The sequence below is a fragment of the Ochlerotatus camptorhynchus genome, unplaced genomic scaffold (assembly GCF_037179485.1).
Source record: "Ochlerotatus camptorhynchus isolate MF236.1 unplaced genomic scaffold, CSIRO-AGI_Acam_v1.1 ptg000023l, whole genome shotgun sequence".
NCBI lineage: Eukaryota > Metazoa > Arthropoda > Insecta > Diptera > Culicidae > Ochlerotatus > Ochlerotatus camptorhynchus.
Window position 1 is genome coordinate 1489084 of NW_027040515.1, and position 19523 is coordinate 1508606.

The 19523-nt window shown below is 44.9% G+C and overlaps 2 protein-coding genes across 4 annotated transcripts in view; both read right to left on the reverse strand.

Annotated features, from left to right (window-relative positions):
- The window catches only part of Rpp25 (ribonuclease P protein subunit Rpp25), a 489635-nt gene that overhangs the window by 221116 nt on the left and 248996 nt on the right, over positions 1 to 19523 (reverse strand). The gene's annotated exons all lie outside the window — the stretch shown is intronic.
- On the reverse strand, positions 1730 to 17939 carry LOC135706682 (uncharacterized). Of its 3 annotated transcripts, none has more exons than XM_065228340.1 (11): positions 17858 to 17939; positions 16675 to 17800; positions 16471 to 16623; positions 16328 to 16408; positions 15975 to 16253; positions 15608 to 15901; positions 15079 to 15546; positions 3127 to 3339; positions 2991 to 3068; positions 2354 to 2899; positions 1730 to 2175 (listed from the first exon to the last, which is right to left on the reverse strand). In XM_065228340.1, the coding sequence occupies exons 1-11, from the start codon at positions 17863 to 17865 to the stop codon at positions 2119 to 2121; spliced, it is 3303 nt and encodes a 1100-aa protein (XP_065084412.1). In that variant the 5' UTR covers positions 17866 to 17939; the 3' UTR covers positions 1730 to 2118. The 3 variants fall into 3 exon arrangements, with proteins under 3 accessions (XP_065084412.1, XP_065084403.1, XP_065084420.1); XM_065228331.1 differs by having other exon boundaries at positions 2354 to 2929; XM_065228348.1 differs by lacking the exon at positions 3127 to 3339 and having other exon boundaries at positions 2354 to 2929; positions 17858 to 17936.

Consider the following 19523-nt stretch of genomic DNA (forward strand, 5'->3'; position numbering starts at 1 on the left):
CCGTGGACTTGCAAGGACCATTGCAAAATTCCTTAGATAACTTGTCTTCTTGGGCTATGAATCTAGGGATCGAATTCTCGCCGCAGAAAACTGAACTGGTAGTGTTTACTCGAAAGCGGTACCCAGCCCAAATGCAGCTTAATCTTTTGGGCAGAAACATTACCCAATCATTGTCTTTCAAGTACCTTGGGGTCTGGTTTGATTCAAAGTGCACTTGGAATGCCCATATTACGTATTTGAAGCAAAAATGTCAGCAGAGGATCAACTTTCTCCGTTCAATTTGCGGCACATGGTGGGGTGCTCATCCGGGAGACCTCATAACGCTTTATAAAACAACTATTCTCTCTGTTCTAGAGTACGGCTCTTTCTGCTTTCTCTCGGCAAGAAAAAGTCACCTAATAAAATTGGAACGAATTCAATATCGTTGTCTGCGTATTGCTCTAGGCTGTATGCACTCAACGCATAACATGAGTCTCGAGGTTCTGGCAGGAGTAACACCCCTCCAGAACCGTTTCTGGGAGCTCTCTCTCAGAATACTAATCAAATGCGGAGTGACGAACACACTTATAATTGCTAATTTTGAAGAAATTCTTGGGCTGAACACACAATCTCGATTTATGAGAATCTACCACCACTACATATCATCAGATATGTGTCTTCCTTGTTATACTCCAGACCGTGTTCACTTCACCAATCGCAGTTCCTCAATTGAATATGATCTGACCATGAAACAAGCAACTCATGGGATTCCCTGGCTTCGGTGTCTTCAATGAAAACTCTAGCGCCTTCCGCAAACTCCAGGAACCTTGTTCCGTTTTTGTGGCTGAACTGGCAGCAATCAACTTCGCATTGGGGATGATTTCCAACATTCCCGCAGACCATTACTTCATCTTCACGGATAGTCTCAGTTCGATTGAGGCTATTCGGTCGATGAAACAAGGTAGGCACTCATCTTATTTCCTTTCAAAGGTAAGGGAGCAGATGAGTGTACTGGTCGAAAGATCATATATGATTACCTTTGTATGGGTCCCCTCACATTGCTCAATCCCAGGCAATGAGAAGGCGGACTCTCTCGCAAAGGTGGGCGCGCAGGAAGGCGAATTGTATGACAGGCAAATTTCACACGATGAATTTTACGATTTAGTGCGTCAGAGTACCTTTTCGAGTTGGCAAACGAGCGTGGTTTAAAGGCTTGGGCTTAAGTCGTGACTTCATTCGCGTGATGAGTAGACTTATGTCCAACCACTACTCGCTAGATGCTCATCTCAATAGAATAAACCTCGTGGACAGCAACATCTGTCGGTGTGGAAACGGTTACGATGACATCGAACACGCAGTTTGGCAATGTACGGATAATGACGCCGCCAGAGAGCGACTTTTGAATACCCTCGAGGCCCAAGGAAGACAACCCTATGTTCCTATCAGAGACGTGTTGGCAACCCGTGATCTCTGCTATATGCAGTCCGTTTATGTTTTTCTTCAAATGTCTAATATAAGAATTTAATTCCTTTTGTCTTTTGTCTCTCTTTATTAGTTTTTGTTTGTCTTGTCCCCCCGTCTCGATGAGTCTCATCGTCGCCCACTGGTCACCCACCATAGCCAGTCGAACTCCGGACGAAGCTAGAACAGCACTACCGTTCATACTGGCGACAACGCTCTGATGAGACAACGAAACCCTACCCCAAGCTCCTCCCCTGATCCTATCCTTCGAAAATGTACCCTTCTAACCTCGAGTAAGCCGCGAGTAATCGGCCCAACTCCTACTAGACATAGAATTAAGTGAATTTTGTTACACACAGTGAACAATGAATTATCGGCTCCGTAAAGCTAACGCGATTGAGCCTTCCAAATAAACGAACTAGATAAAAAAAAGGTGTTCTTTGCTAACTGTGAGGGACACGAATGATAATTTTGTTCACGTAGCAGCGTCATTGACCCTGTCATGAATTTTGTACATTTTCATACAACTCAAATCAATTTAAAATCAAATTAGTCCTTAAATATTTTCCAGTTTCCGAGCACATCTATTGTTTAGATTTTAGTTTTTTCAAAAGTTACATTATATCGAGGTGAGACTGTATCAAGGCTCATTTACCTATTTGTCGGGCACTGAGGTATTCACACATCCTTTGCTACTAGGTTTTGCGGACATTGACGTACTCTGTATCCACGTTTCTGAAACGATAGGGAAATAAGAAGAGTCGAATATTAAAATACAAGCATTTAGGAGTTTGTTCAGTTCGAAGATGGCACGGCGCTAGTTAGTAACAGTAGGGGAATCCTTCGTGCAGTGTAGATTGTATCACCAACAATTTCTGCTCCAAACATAGAAAAAATGGAACGACACACTTACCTTTCGCACGGGCAGATCTTCCGTGTCACTATCCTCGGAGATCTCTATGATGAGTACCGACGACGGAGACACTTTGATTCGACTTCTGGCATCGTTTTGCGATAATTCTTCATCCTTCTCAGCAGTACAACCTTGGCGATCTACCACTCCACAACTATATCCGTCTGAATGTTGACTAGTTCCTAAGCTTTCCGCATTGTTAGCAGCAACGACAGCGGTTCTAGTTGACTGTTGCGGACCCGCTGGCAAGCAGGTTCCGAATGCTATCTGACTCGCGATCGCACTAAACATTGGCCAAAGTGCCATGACTTGATTGATGTCCGTCGGTCGTATGCGAGGAAAAAGGTTCACGGCCAGAATCGACAGTAGTTCATAGAAATCGCCGAAGGTTCCCGTCTTCGAAAAAAGCTCCGGCCAACAGGACCGCAATACGACCTGGAATCGAAGCCGACTTTCGATGGTTGGCTGGAGGGAGGCATGCTCTTCTTGAACCCTTGGCGCAATCGCAGTCGGGCTCGTCGCCATCGGCGGGGACTCTTGCGGGACCTGTTCAGTACCGTAGTCGAAAGAAATGAACTGTAAAAGGGGCAAACATGTGCTAACTTGTAATCTATTGGGCTATAGAGGGTAGCGTTACCAGTCGACTGGAATCGGAGCTTCGATTGGGTGTGTCCCTCGCTGTCGCATGATTACGTTTTTCCGGGCCCGGTTCGTTCTGTGAAAAGGGACGACATTAGAAAGAGATTATGGGTTCGGGTGACTTAGAGACTAACTACTGAAACGGCAGGTAGCTTGATATTTTGTAGATCGCGCATGTAGACATGGCGGTTTTGTGATTGGGATTCCAAATGAAGGCTTATATCGAAACGTTGCATTAGAGGTTGATCAGCGATTTCCGTTGAGTTATCTAGGTCATCCTGTTCAGATCTTCGGAATGTCTTCGCCACTGGTTGTATTAGTTGGTCGAAGCTGTCTTTTGCGCTAGCCTAACGAATGAAATTTGTTAGTAGGTTCCACCATTTTGTCAATTGAGACGTCTGAGAATCGCATGAGGTTTGAAAATAAGATGATTGGTGGCCACATTAAGTGCTTCTTATAACTGAAGCAAAAAAACGAATTTCGCAAGACATGTTACGAAATTGTTTGATCTTCTAAGAGATTCCCTGGATTTTTTCAAAATTTCCCTGAGGAAGTAAATTGCTACGTAATAAACAAACTTACTGTCAAAACATTCGTGACTTGCGTTTCGCGCGCGAACGTTTGAACAAAAAGTAACCCAAAATCCGGATCAGTATTAGGGGTGTTTAGAAAATATTAGAAAGTATTAGAACATATATTAGCTTAACTATTAGATCTAAATATTACAATGTCTTGTCCCTCGACTTACAGCTTTCAAAATTGTCTATAAGTTCTGGCGCTCATAGAACTCGTAACTTCGTTTTGTATGCTGGACTGTGTTTTTGAAACATCTGTAAAGTTCTGAAGTTAATCGAACAGACCTGAAGTTCTCAAAATTTTCAGAATTTCTCTCATGTTTCCACAATTTTCACAATGGAACTGCCCTGAAGTTGTTAGAACTTTCTCGACGCTCTCCGAACTCCGTATTCTGAAGATTCTTGAAGTTCTTGTAAAGCTCCTGACGATGATGATGATGGAACTGTCGTGAAGCTGTCTGATCTTCATCTCGTTGAAAAACCACGTGGGACTGTTATACGTTTATGGGCAGTGCATCTAGATCGATATGTTTGCGCCCAGTTAGTTTTGATTAAAAACAAGTCGGTTGTGAGAGCTGGTTACTCATGGAGTAACCACCATGACAGGGCTGGCACTTCTATGTTGCTCGTTGATTTTACGTGATGTTCCAAGGATCCATGTTTCCTTAGCTTGTACTTAATTCCAAGTCCTTTATACTTCAACGAAGTGGCCTAAGATTAAAAGACGGTTCCCAAACATTCAGAACCGGCCCCAAGCTGAAAGCATCCTTAATAAAGAAAACTTAACTTAACTTTTTACGAATCTTTCTGAATTTGAAGAGAAATCCCTACACTTCAACTTCAGGGAGAATTTCTCTAAAGTTCGCCTATTTTCTGCGAAGTTCAATAAAGTTCTACACTCAGAGACGACTCAGCCAACGACTGAAAGTCTCTATAATAAAGAAATCAATCAAATCAATCATTCAACAGCTTCTACATATTTCACAGAGTTTTTACTTAATTCGTCGATCTTCTACGCTTCGTTGAGGCTCTACAAAGTGTGGCATACGTGTGCATTTCATCGATACGTCAAATGACGGTGCGATGTTAAATTCCTGTGCTCATTTGGCAACACTGATGCCAGGATAAATATGTCAGAAATATACAGAACCAGTTCAGTTGACTTTGGAACTCATTCTCTGCTTGATCGTCAAGCAGTCCAGTCCGGTTTTGTCCGCTCTCTCTCTGTGTAGAGTATTAAATTTTGTTTTCGTTCGATAGTGTTCGCGTCTCTCTTTCGCGGTGTTAAGCGAAACATCGATTGATCCCAGCATGGAAAAACCGCCGCGTGGTCATGCGGTTGCAAGCTCGTACGGGAAGCGTCCCCGACAGGAAACCGCCAACGCTCAGTCGGCATCGAAAAAGCTGCTTTCAAACAACCGGTACGCCATTCTCGAAAATGGTGATGAACCGGAAATAAAGAAAAAGGAGAAACTACCATTCTTCTTCGTCAAAAGATTCCCGCCCGGGCTTCAGGAGAACATCAAATTCTACATCGAGCAAGGCTTGAAGTGCACCATGCGCATGTGCACTGAAGGCATCATGCTGATGGTACCAGCAAGGAAGTACTACAACGCCATCGAAGAGCTGTTGAAGCGGGAAAAATGAGAATATTTCTCTCACGATGTCGTCCTGCGTGGTCTACCCGACATGGAAATCGCCGCGCTGTCGTATGAGCTGAAGAAGAACGGCCTAAAGCCGTTGCAAGTCTTCAAGATGAATCGGCACGACGTCTCCCGTGCCGTACCGTGATCAGTTGTATTTGGTCCACCTAGAGCGAAACACAACGTGTTTGAAGGACCTGCAGTGTATTCGGGCGCTTTTCCACATCGTGGTTAAGTGGGAACGCTACCAACCTCGCCCCCGCAACGTCATCCAATGCTCAAACTGCCCAATGTTTGGGCACGGGACCGAAAATCGCCACATGGCTCATCGCTGCTACGAATGTGGCAAGCAGCACGCACCTGAAGCATGCGACAGGATGGAGAACACCGATCCACAATGCGCCAACTGAGATGCAGCACATCGAGCTACTAGCAAGTCTTGTCCGAAGCCTGCGGAATTCATGGAAATCCACAAAAGGGCCTCCACGCAGAACCAGCCGTTTCGGAAAAAGGTTCCGGTACGCAATGAGCAGAATTTTCCCGCCATTAGCCAAAGGCGTCCGATTCCAGTTTTTCCGCCACTTCCGCTCAACATCCGTTTGGCTACTGCTGTTGCTGCTGCATCGGTCCCGCCATCTGCGGATGTGCCAAACCTTTCGGCTAATCCAAGCCGTCAGTCCTATGCGGCTACGGTTTCGTCCCCTCCCCAGGACTATCGTGGCGTCGAGATGACGCCCCACCATCAAACGAAAACGAACATCATGGCAGAAGCAATCATCATCAAGCGCTCCTGCAGAACCAGAACCGAGCAGATTCTTGCTGCATCACGTTTCATCGACAATTATGGACCGTGAAGCCATCAAGATCGCCAACTGGAACGCTTGCTCGCTCAAGAGCAAGAACATCGAGTTCGTTCACTTCCTCAACGAACGTAACATCGGCATTGCCGTCATCACTGAAACCCACCTGAAACCGCAGGTAAACGTCTACCTTCCTGACTTTCGGCTTCTAAGACTTGATCAAACCAGCTCCGGGGGAGGAGGAGCGGCCATTGCTGTAAGGAGAAAAATCTGCTGTCGGCTTCTGCCGAGCTTGCAGCTGAAAATCATCAAAGTACATCATCGCGGGTGACCTGAACGCCAAACACCAGGCTTGGGGCAACAGTCGACGCAACCAAAACGGCACAATCCTGAACAACGACCTGCAAGAGGCTCGCTACACCGTACTAGCGCCGGACTCTCCCACCCGGTTGAGCCGGTCTGGCGTTCACTCTACCATCGACATATTCACCTCTATTCCCGTTTTCGTTCGAATCGTTCGTTCGTACGAACGACTCGATTCGAACGAGTTCGAAAACGGCATTCTGGTTTTCGTACGAACCCGTTCGAACGAAAGCTTTTTCGAAAATAAACAGTGTTAGTGGTACTAAAGAGCCTAAATTTATAAAGAGGCGACATGTCAAAATTGGAACAATCGATTGTCTGTCAAAGTCATAGGAAAAGTCAGTCCAATCGAGCAGAAGACCTGTCAAATGGATGAGATGTCGTCTCTTTATAAATTCAGGCTCTTTAAGTGGTACCAGATGCACTTTGACATTTCTTAACAATTCTAAGCATAGACCGCGCACGAAATTGACATTATTCGGTCAAGTGGACTGTCAAACGATGTCAACAAAACAATAACATTGTTGAAATTTTTTGGTTGAAAATTTGAAAATCTCACTGATTTGAAAAGATAACTTCCTGATGTCTTCTGAGAAGTTGTTAAGCAGAAAGTTGGCCACCTTTTGGGACGATTCAGTTTCCTGTAGGATAAGAGTCTGATCCTGTGGATGATCCGGAATATCCGTAAAAGTGGTCAATTCATGAAACTGATCCTAGAACTCCGCATTTTTTAGAAACCACTCATAAACGTCTTATCAGAATGAATTCGGAGTTTTGACCGAAATATGGACACTGGGGACTACAGGATGGTCCACTAAAAGAACCGGAACATCCGTAAAAGTGGTCAATTCATGAGACTGATCCTACACGAAACGAAAATCATTTATTTTATCCATGTGCTTCACTTATACATTTTTGCCAAAACATCAACCTTATACATTCCATAAGACAAACCACATAGGTCCTATAAGATTGCATAAAAGGTATGTGTGATCGCTTATACATTTTATTTGACACATGATCTTCATTAACTTTTTGCATGGCGTCTGCTTATTAGTTGACTTATACATTTTATGTATAATCAGCAATAGAAATTTGCCAAAAGGTATAAGGAAATTTCTATCCGTGTAGAGCTCCATGAGTTTGCGAAACCACTCATAAACGTTTTATCAGAATGAATTTGGAGTTGTGACCGGAATATGAACGCTTATACGGAAAATGGACCTTTGAGACCACGAGATGGTTCACCATCCATAAAAGCCGTATTTATGAAGACAAAAATATTAGCACCAAAACCATAACTTTTAGGTATATGGTGTCTTCGGGAAAGCTTATTCGTATTTTTTAGCCGATTTGAAATTAGGGTGGTGCTGCTGGAAGATCCGCTCTCTCCCAGACTGTGCAAAGCCCTTCTGGAAACTAACGAAAATCCTTAAAAACAAGCCAAGACCCATTCCACCACTGACCCCACTGGACCGTCCCGGCAACCCAGTGATTCATCTGATAACTCCTGAAGAGAAGGCTATGCCGCGATAGGTCAACACTTCGTCAGCTCCCATAATCTCGGGCAAAACATCGTCAGCTGAAAATACAACCAATCATCGTCAGATTCTCAACATTTTACCGAAGGAATCCGAGATTACGACTGACGAACTGTTGGCCTATATCAAATCATCTTAAAACATGAAGGCCCCAGGTTTCGACAACATCCTGAATCTGAGTTCCAGATTCTAGAACCATCTGGCACTGAATTTTAATCAATGCCTCAGACTTGGCTACTTCCCCTCGTGTTGGAAGTCAGCTAAAGTCATACCCATCCGGAAACCTGGAAAGGATCCGTCCTCTCCTTCAAGTTATCGATCAATCAGCCTTCTCTCAGGGTTATCAAAACGGTTCGAAAAAGCAGTCTATCACCGGCTCCTAACATCTGCCGAAGAAAACAACTTGTGTTTGTACATGTCGTGTTTAACTGTTGTAATGTTTTACAATTCTCTTCTTGTGAAGAATGTTTGATTTGAATGTTTTAATTTGTTATTCTACCTACTTAACCTAACATAGCTTAACCTAATCTAACGTGCCAGATCCCTGATGATCTATTGATCGGATCGTCTAGCAGCAATCTCTGAACCTAGCGGTGGAGTCAGCTCTCCGTAACTCCAGTGCCTGAAGACCAGCCAGGCGATGGACCTCAGAGTTTCTAGTCCGCGATGGACTATTGACGATCATCCTCAGGATCTTATTCTGGATCCTTTGTAACTTGAGATGGTGACTTTTTGCGCAACTCTCCCAGATTGGCATCCCGTATTCTATTACGGGAAGGATGATTTGTTTGTAGCCAGCAAGCTTATTTTTCAGGGACAGGATATACCTCATGTTGATGAGTGGATACAATGATCTTGGTGTCTAATGTTAGGCCTAGGTAGACTACCTCTTTCTGTGCCGTTCAGGCAGATCTTATTATTCTCCGTCTGGGAGATTTTGCGTGTGGAAAGATGATGACCTGGGTCTTTGCCGCGTTGATACGGATCTTCCAGCTGTTGAAATATTCAGGCAGGACGTCCAGGGCTCTCTGAAGATTGGCAGTCAGAGCTCCGATGACCCTACCCTTGTAGACGATGGATGTGTCATCTGCGAACAGAGACAACGATCCACCATCAGGGAGAGCCGGCATATCGGAGGTGAACAGGTTGAATAGAATGGGGCCAAGGATGCTTCCTTGTGGAACCCCGGGACCGATGTTGAAAGCATCGCTTTTTGACGCTTTTTCAACGTCCAACAACGCCATTGCAGATGTTTTCGAGCAGACTTGTGCCGTCTGAGAATGATTGTCACTCGAGTCAGCAGGTCGAACGACCTTTCCGAAAACCAAACTGTTCCTCGAGTAAGATGTTGTTTTGTTCGGCAGATGTTAGGAGCCGGTGGTACACTGCTCATTCGAACAGTTTTGATAACCCTGCGGGAAGGCTGATTGGTTGACAACTTGAAGGAGAGGACGGATCCTTCGCAGGTTTCCGGATGGGTATGACTTTAGCTGACTTCCAACACGAGGGGAAGTAGCCAAGTCTGAGGCACAGATTAAAAATCAGTGCCAGATGGTTGTAGAATCTGGAACTCAAGTGTTTGAGTTCCAGATTCAGGATGTTGTCGAAACCCGGGGCCTTCATGTTTTTAGATGATGTGATAAATGGCAACCCTGCTGTGCTTTGAAGTTGTGTTCTTCTGTCGTGCTGTTTATTTTCCAATTATCCCGTTGAAATCGCCGAATAAAATTGTTTCCCACTGCATAATACCGCTCGCAACCACATTCCAATCCGCTCCAGAGTTATTGGCAAAATCCAGACAGGTAGGATTAGTGAAAATCAATTTTTCCGGGCCGTAAGGCTGTGCATTTTGTGGGCGTTGAGAGCCTCGAACAAATTGCTGTTCAAGTCGATTTACAACATCAATCTATCTTCCTGTGCTGCATCTATATTCGACCAAACAGTCAGTCCGACATTTACACCAAACACGCTGAGTCCGTACAACAGCTCCTTGGTATGGCGAACCCTCACGATACAACCATAGTTGTGGGCGACTACAATCTGCCAAATCTAGCTTGGGACTTCGATGAGGACGTCAGAGGATTTCTGCCTCTCAATGCTTCATCAGAACAGGAACTCGCTGTAGGGGAGTCCATGCTGTCTGCTGGATTGAAGCAAATCAACGATCTGGTGAACACGAATGGTAAGCTTCTTGACCTGGTTCTCGTTAGTGACTCCGATTGCATCGAGCTGTTTGAACCACCCTCTGCAATTATGAAAGTTGATTGTCACCACAAGCCGTTGGTTCTAAAAGTTGACTCCCGTTCGAGAGATCATCCGCTCCCGTACCCAGCAGCCCGCAGTGAGTATAATTTTGCACAATGTGATTTCGATGTTGTTAACACGAGGATTGCCACCTTGGATTGGGTACAAATACTTGACCAACCCACCATTGATGCCGCCGTCTCCGTATTCTACGACAACATCTATAAAGTAATCTAAGATACTGTTCCGGTGAAGACACGAAAATCTTGTTTGCAATTCCAACAACCTTGGTGGAATCCGCAATTGCGTAATCTGCGTTACCGTCTGTGTAAAGCTCGAAAAAGTTACTTTCGTTCCCGGACCGCAGCAAACAAGTATACGGTGCAGCTAGTAGAAGCAGAGTATAATAGTTTGCAGGAAGCTCGCTTTCGTGAGTACGTCGACAACCTCCAGAGGGGTGTCAAGGAAAATTCATCGTCGTTCTGGTCTTTTATCAACTCTCGGAAAAGATCAGCTGGTATTCCCGTGGACGTCACCTACGGTAGTAGAAGCTCCAGCACCGACACCGCTTCTGCTGACCTTTTCGCTGACTTTTTCCGAAGTGATTTCGAACCCGATCAAACTCCTCCACCGCAGCAATACATTGATCAGCTACCAAGATACGACATTCACCTGCAGCAGCTCATCTTCAGTCAAGACGCTATTCTCAAAGCCCTTTGCTCAGGCGATCCATCGAAAGGTCCAGGCCCGGACCGTATTCCACCGTCTTTCGTCAAGAACTGTGCAGCATCGTTGGCCACTCCCGTTATGTCTATTTTCAATCGATTGCTTAAGGATGGCGTTTTTCCGGATGCCTGGAAGCACACCTCAATTCCGGTAACATGCACAAAGTGGAAAATTACCGACCTATCTCGATCCTGAACTGCTTGGCCAAAGTTCTCGAAAGTCTTCTGCATGAGAAGTTGTTTCCAGCTGTTCAAACCATAATCTCAGAGTTTCAGCATGGATTCATGAAAAAGCACTCGACAGTCTCTAACTTGATGACTTACACGAACACTCTTCTAGGTAGCATCGAGAAGCGTCAGCAAGTGGACTCCGTTTACATCGACTTCTCTAAGGCTTTTGACAAAGTCCCTCACGACCTAACCATTATGAAGCTAAACCGCCTCGGTCTTCCACCGTGGATCGTTTGTTGGTTGAAATAATACTTATCATCCAGGAAGGCTTTTTTTAAGGTACGTGATTCCAGATCTGAGGTATTCCATGTACCATCGGGGGTTCCACAAGGGAGTCACCGAGGACCTCTCATTTTCGTTAACGACGTGTGTGATATGCTAAGTTCCTGTAAGTTGCTATATGCGGATGATCTTAAGCTGTACCGTTTGATCGAATCGATCGTGGATTGTTGCGCACTACAAGCTGATATAGAGCGATTGTCATCCTGGTGTCAGGTGAATGGAATGCAAGCCAATGCTGCCAAATGCAAAGTGATTACCCTTACCCGCTCTCACTCTCCGATCATTTTTGATTACTCTATGAATCAATCGCCACTGGAAAGGGTTAATGCTATTAAGGATCTTGGGCTCATCTTGGACCGCAAAACTACGGTTTAACGAGCACATATCCATGACAGTTGCAAAGGCCAACTCCATGCTAGGATTTTTGCGCCGCAATACTGCACAATTCGACGACGTGTACGCCCTGAAAGCGCTGTACTGCTCTATGGTGCGCAGTGTTCTTGAATATGGAGTACAAATTTGGGCTCCATATCATGCTGTTCATGTACTGCGCATCGAGAGAATCCAGAAACAGTTTATAAAGTTTGCATTACGACGTCTGCAATGGACAAATCCAGATAGTTTACCTCCGTACGAGCATAGATGTGCGCTTATTGGACTGCAAACACTAACAAATCGCTAACTAGTAATCATATTGACTGCAGTTGTTTGCTCGGGAACATCAATTTGCACACTCCAGCTCGCCGTCTCCGCAACTATTACTTTCTGTGGACTCCCGGACATCGTACTGCTTACGGTTATAACAATCCTCTCGATAGATGTTGCAGATTGTTTAATGATGTGTGACCGAGATTATGGGAGCTGACGAAGTGTTGACCTATCGCGGCATAGCCTTCTCTTCAGGAGTTATCAGATGAATCACTGGGTTGCCGGGACGATCCAGTGGGGTCAGTGGTGGAATGGGTCTTGGCTTATTTTTAAGGATTTTCGTTAGTTTAAAGAAGAGCTTTGCACAATCTGGGAGAGAACGGATCTTGTTAGCAAAATCTTGATTTCTGAGGTCCACCATCCTGGCTTGGATGGTTTTTGTAAGACGATTGCAATCTTCAAGACACGTAAACCAGAACGCTGGTATTGCCTTCGGATGGAGCTACGGAGTCTGATGAGATCTTTGGTAATTCTATCAAGGTTCAGAGTATTGCTCACCTGTCTGGATACTGGCACGTGTTGTTCCCTGGCCCGGCATATCGCCTTCTCGATGGAACGCAGACACCGGTCAACGTCTTCGGGCGTCTCCGGAAGGGCATCGTAGTCGACACAGTGTTTGAACTGCTCCCAGCTGACACGATGGTAGTTGCGTCGGGAAGCTTGAGTTCGGATAGTGGTCCGAACTCAGCTCCTGATAGGTCACTGTCTCTCACTGTCATTCAGCTCCTGATGGGTCAGATGTCTATCGTGGAGTGAACGCCAGACCGGCTCAACCTTGTGGGACAGTCCGGCGCTAATATGGTGTAGCGAACCTCTTGCAGGTCGTCGTTCAGAATGGTGCCGTTTCGGTTGCGTCGACTGTTGCCCCAAGCCTGGTGTTTGGCGTTCAGGTCGCCAGCGTTAGTTTGATGATGTCCCTCCGTAGGCCTGCTGCCGACCCGTCCCTGATGGTGACTTGCTTAGGGCAGTAGATCGCAATGATGGTGATAGGGCCGACAGGAGTGGGGACTTCTACCCCTAAAGCTTCGATGGTTTTCAGCTGGAAGCTCGGCAGAAGCCGATAGCAGATGTTTCTCCTTACAACAATGGCCACTCCTCCTCCCCCGGAGCTGGTTCGATCAAGTCTTAGAAGCCGGAAGTCAGGAAGGTAGACGTTTACCTCCGGTTTCAGGAGAGTTTCGGTGATACCGGCAATGTCGATGTTTTATTTGTTGAGGAAGTCAACGAACTCGATGTTCTTGCTCTTTAGCGAGCAAGCGTTCCAGTTGGCGATCTTGATGGTTTCACGGTCCATAATTGTCGATGAAACGTGATGCAGCAAGAATCTGCTCGGTTCTGGTTCTGCAGCAGCGCTTGATGATGATTGCTTCTGCCATGATGGTAATGAGTTCCTCTGTTGTGAGTAGCGCATGCGCATGGTGCACTTCAAGCCTTGCTTGATGATGAATTCGATATTCTCTCGAAGTCCGGGCGGGAATCCCTTGACGAAGAAGGGTGGTAGTTTCTCCTTTTTCTTCTTTTCCGGTTCATCGGTTGTTGGACAGCAGCTTTTTCGGTGCCGACTGAGCGTTGGCGGTTTCCTGTCGGGGCCGCTTCCCGGACGAGCTTGCGACCGCATCACCACGCGGCGGTTTTTCCATACTGAGATCGAACGATGCTTCACCAAACACCGCGAAAGAGAGACGCGAACCGACAATCGAATACTCTAGAGTAAGAGAGAGAGATAGAGAGAGCGGACGAAGCCGGACTGGACTGCTTGACGATTAAGCAGCGAATCTCTTCATAACGTTGAGTGGGCCAGTAATGTTCGAAGAGATTAAACTTCTCTATCCCGCGGGTAATTTTGAGGAGGCGACTTTTGATGACTTGGTTTCCAAACTCAAAAGTCGTCTCGATAAAATCGACCCAGATTTGGTCCAGCGCTATAAATTTGGAACCATGGAAGATTTTGTTTTAGCCCTCAAGCTGCAAGCTGAATTTTGCGGTTTCAATAATTTTAAAGAAGTAGCCATTTTGGATCGCATCATAGCAGGGATGAAGGATAAAAACTTAAGACAAAGGCTCTTGAGTGAGGATAATTTAACTCTAGCCAATGCGGAGAAGATAATAGCCACCTGGGAAGTTACCAAAGCAAATGCAGGGACAGCGGAAAATTGCAATGATGGAGGTTTAGTAGGAGCTATTGGCCAAGGCTACTGCATAAGCAAAATTAGAAAGGACTTATGATTTGGCGAATCAGGAAGCAAGCAGTAGTAGAGGACCAGTAAAGAATGGTCTTGGCTTAAGGTGGTTCGCTGTGAGATCCTTATTCTCGCTACCACTTCGAAACTTTAAGTGCACAAATATCAGCTTCCACGACACGTACTACAATGAAACCGTTACTCCACGTTTGCTGCGCTGCAGCATACATGCAGTAGCAATTTCAGGTGAAATGGAACTCTAATTTCCGAGATGTGTGTAATTGAAAATTCGAGGTGGAAATGCATTTATAGCCTACGTGGCGGCCATTTGTGGACTCTACAAGGAATCACCTTAACAAAGTTTGCTGAACTTCTATAACATTTGTTGCATATGTAGAAAGTTTTGTAAACTCCTACGCAGTTTCCTGATTTTTTACTAAGATCCTTGAGGTTCTACGAAGTTTCCTGAAGATCTTCAAAGATTCTTAAAAGTCTACGAAGTTCCTTGAAATTCTACAACGTTACCTGAACTTTTACGAAGTTCCTCGAACTACTACGAAGTTCCCTTAAATCAAATGATGTTCTCTCAACTTCCCTGAACCTCTATAAAGAAACCTGAACAACCCCCATCGTCGATTTGAAAGTAGCGGTGAAGACATTTCGTCCATCCCGATGAGGATTATTTTTATTCTAAATACAGCTAACAAGTAAGATTTCATTGATGGAATTTGCGACGGTGCTGCCAACCACTGGTCGAGCTGGCGTGAAATCCGTCAACTGTTAATTGAGCTTACCATCGAATATACGTCCGCCGAAAGATCCAACGATTGCGGGGCGCAAACCGATTGGTCATGATTTGGTAAGCGCCCCTCAAGTGCCGCCCCGTCATCGGAAGCAGCGACAGCCGAAAGCAGCACATTCTGATCGGTATCGACCAGCGGAGTTCGGAGGCGGTGTCGTTTCTTCAAAATGCAGTACTGCGGAACCGATTCCAGCGAGTTGTTAAACAATGGAGTGTCGTTCATGCTGTCGTTTAGAAGAGAAATTCTCTTCGCTGCCAAATGACGAACGGCTGGTAGACTGCATTGTTGTGCGGAAGATTTACTCGTACCGTCCACAGATGAGGCAACGGGTCCTGAGGGGGTTCTCGAAGAATTATGACTGCTGGAGTGATTTTTGGCCGTCATTTCTGTGACTTTCGATGCAACGACATCGTCTGAAGCTTCATCTTCACTGACCGACAGGTGATCACAGAAAAAGTCCTAAAATATTGAAACATGTTGCTTCTGGAATCATTCATCCATGAATGAAGGGCTAACTTACCGGAGGAAGAACTGACTCTTCGACGTTGAGGTTGTCTTTATCTGCAACATCCTGCGTGATCTGAACCGATTCTTGTGTTGTATTTGATAATTTCTTAATAATACCTTCAACAGTTCTGTTAGGCACAGTATCGAAAGTTCCCTGATCGACACAACATCCGGGACTAATACTGTCGGCTTCTCGATTTTCGATCATAGTTAGGTTACTGCTATTGTCGGTCGTCGAAGACCTAGCGACTGCCTCAAATTCTATCTCATCTGAATCTGAAACGGAAGAGCAGTCTGCGAAGAAGTCCTAAAACAATGAAAGGTGGGGTTGTGGTGAGATCATTTCTCAAATATTCGTAGGAGGATCAATTCTAACTTACCGGAGGAAGGATAGAGGTAGACTCAAGCTGTCCTACTTTTTCGTTAACCTTGACGTCTTTTTCCGCAGGTTCCAACTTTATCCGAACCGATTGTTGCTGCAATTTAGAAATACCTGCAACAGTTCTGTTAGATACAGGATCAAAAGTTCCCTGATCGACACAACGTCCGGGACTAATGCTGTCTGCTTCTCGATTTTCGGTCGTCGAAGACATATAGCTACTGACATTTCTGGATACTGCGACTGTATCAGATTCTGGTGAGCAGTCCGCGAAGAAGTCCTAAAATAATGACAGGTGAGGTCGTTGCTGACATAATTTCTCCAAGAATCGTGGGAGGACCAATTTTAACTTACCGGAGGAAGAACAGAGGTCGACTCATGCTGTCCTAATTTTTCCTTAACCGCAGGTTCCTGCTTGATTCGAACCAATTGTTGCTGAAATTTTTAGTTGAAATTATATTGATTTTCTTCGATAATCCTCCATGGATGCTACCTACAGATTGAACAACAGCGGATGACCCCTGATCGATGGATTTGGGACTGCACTGACTTCTGGCCGTAGTTATGCTTACGTTATTGACCGTTGTTGGTTCAACTGCGGCGATTGACGCATCTTCACCATCATCTGGCGAGTCTTTAAAAGTCAAGTCCTAAAACACGTCCAGATGTTTAAAATACTCAGCATTTTGAATTCGACCTACCAATGGAAAACCACCAGATTTCGAGCTACACTGCACAGAATTTCCGACAGTCTTGACGACCTCCTCCTCCACGGGTTCCTGTTTGATTCGAATAATTTCATGCGAAAAATCTGCTGTTGCTGTCACCGCACCATTCGACTGACTAGCCACAATCAGCGTCGCCGGTTGACTTCTCACGGTTGGTTCCGAAACGGAACTATCAACAGCAATACTTTTTGACAAATCCAATCGTTGAGTTCCACTCCGACCAGACATGTGGAGCGGATCTTCCTGATGGCCACCGGCTGCTGCTATGGACGACAAAGATGCGTTCAAAACCTCGTGCGATTCCAGCCATATTTCGATAGAGTGCGTCTCGAAACTGACCCGACGCCTCTTAGGAACTGGCGACAGTTCTCGTTCCAACGATTCCTTAATAATTTCATCGTACTCCTGGGTGTTGACGGAAAATGATTCCCTCTCCAGTAGATCTCTCACGGAAATTTCCGTCTCCCGAGGACTACCATCTTCGATCGCCACCGGTACGCCATCCAGCACTACCGGTGAACTCTCCCTCTCCTCTCTGTTCCCTTCGGTATGACGATGCGGTCGCTCTTTTCGATTGTGTTCCATCTGTAGCAGCAGCTTTTTCACGTCCTCCGGTAGATTGTACGCCGGATCTGCCACGTTAATATTCACATAGATGCGCATTCCTTTTCTGCTGCGTCGCCTGAAAGCGGCCACCACGTCCGGATCGTACCTTCCATCCATCAAGTACTTAATGAACAGCTTGTTATCCTCAATCTCACTGCTATTCCCTGATCGCCCGTGTTCTCCCTCCGATTGATACCTTTCGTACAACTTAATCGTTACTACATACACCTTCCGCAGATACGGATACTGCAGCCGATCAATCAGTCCCTGATCGTCCGTTAACTTTCGATGGCTCAACTTGAACACCAAACTCCGCTTGAAGTACCTACTCAAATCCTGCCACCGGAGATCGCTGCAATTCAACTCCAGTTCGTTTGATAGATCCAGGGAGATCTGCTTCCAGACGGACACCTCATTATGCTGTAGCCGGTCTCGATACTCGGCCAGCTTCTCCACGATCCACCGGTTGAACGAATCGCTTTCGACGATTTTGCTACCGGAGAAGAGGCTCTTGATACGGTGGTTTTAAGTGGGAGATGTGTCTGCCTACCTGGCCATTTCCACGCAATTTGTTACTACTATTGTTTACTTTGTGATAAATTAATGAATTGTATGGAATTTAGGGTTTAACATATTAAATTTTAATTCACAGAAATCTACACGCTCCGCCGCCGAGTCCGTCCCAAACCGTATTTTGTTCTTGAACTACACGGTAATAGCAAAATACCCAATAATGACTAGAAAGTATATATTCAGCAAGAGTAACTCAATGCGTGAGTCACTTCTACTCAATGTCCTTTATACTTAATAATAATAATAATAATTTATTTGATGATGTCCTGTAATGTCCTTGTAAAATTTTACTCGAGTTCTAGTTTCCTTCGCAAATTCTTTTTTCTAGTCATTATAGGGTATTGTGCCGATACCGTGCGTACGCATTTTGTTTTGATTTCTCATCTGACAGCCGCCGCGGATTTAAAAGTTAGACACCTCATCGGCCAAACGTACATTATCTTACGTAAGAGATGTGAGCAGTGCGCAAGTTGATGAGCTTTTGCCGTCTTTCGACACCTACATGTCGAAGTGAAAACTTCAAAAATTTCAAAAATATAGCAACACACTTAGAAAATAATACCGAACACGGTTTGATTTCAACCGACTTTTTATCTGCTGAACGCTCGGTAGTCTGTTCGGTTCAAAGAGGAATAACCGAGCTGTAGTTTGTTCTTCTTTCACCTACAATCTGTCAAAGTTACCGAAAATCTCGGTTGACGAAAAATATATTTAAGCAGAAATAACCGAACATCGGTTTACTCTCGGGTTTACTCAAGAATTACCGAACGCTGTCAAACAAACCGACCTACCTGTTGTAATTACAGAATTCGGTTCTTATGGGCAGCGTTCGGTTTTCACTTCAAATCCTGCTTTAAATTTTGATTAAGGATACGTTGCTTCGAATTTTCATTAAAATAAAACCAGTTTTGTCAAAGAAATGTATGAAATATATTTATTAAATTTGTTTTAATGGAAGGAATGGAACTGCTTGTCCGGTTGCGGTGGTTCTTAACCGAATGCAGTAAACGAACCGAACAAAACCTCGAATAAAGATGTAACATCAAGTTGGAGTCCTCCATGAACACTCCTCGGCAAATCAATACCGGGACGTTGGTATCAGTGCGAAAATCATCTACTGACTGTAAATAAAAATTAAAGGTAATTGTTTAATACGATTACCTATCCAATAAACAATAATCTAATAATCTTACATTTATCCACTCTATAACGCATACTCCTGTTGCAGTTGCTACAGAACTTTTCAATTTCCCCTAATTTTTGCACCTCAACGGCTGTTCTCTGCAGTAGAACCGACATCTCTGACTTGCATAAAAAACAGAACTTTAACCTGATTTCTGGACGATGGAATTTCAGAATGGGACTGATATGCGATTACTTTGCTTGATGGGACAAACTGGCTTGATGTTGTTTTCACATTTTTCACGATCATAGTTTTAAAACATAACATGAAAGAAGATAATGGATAGCTTTGTTATCTCAAAATTGATGAAAAAATGAGCCTGCTATGCGATTCTAAGCAGTATATGACCCCGTGAGATCGAAGCGGTTAAGCCAAATTGCATCAGATCGGGGGTGGCGGTGCGTAATAACACGTCAGGAATTTCATGGCTCACTGAAATGTTTCTTGTTGCATTCATAAT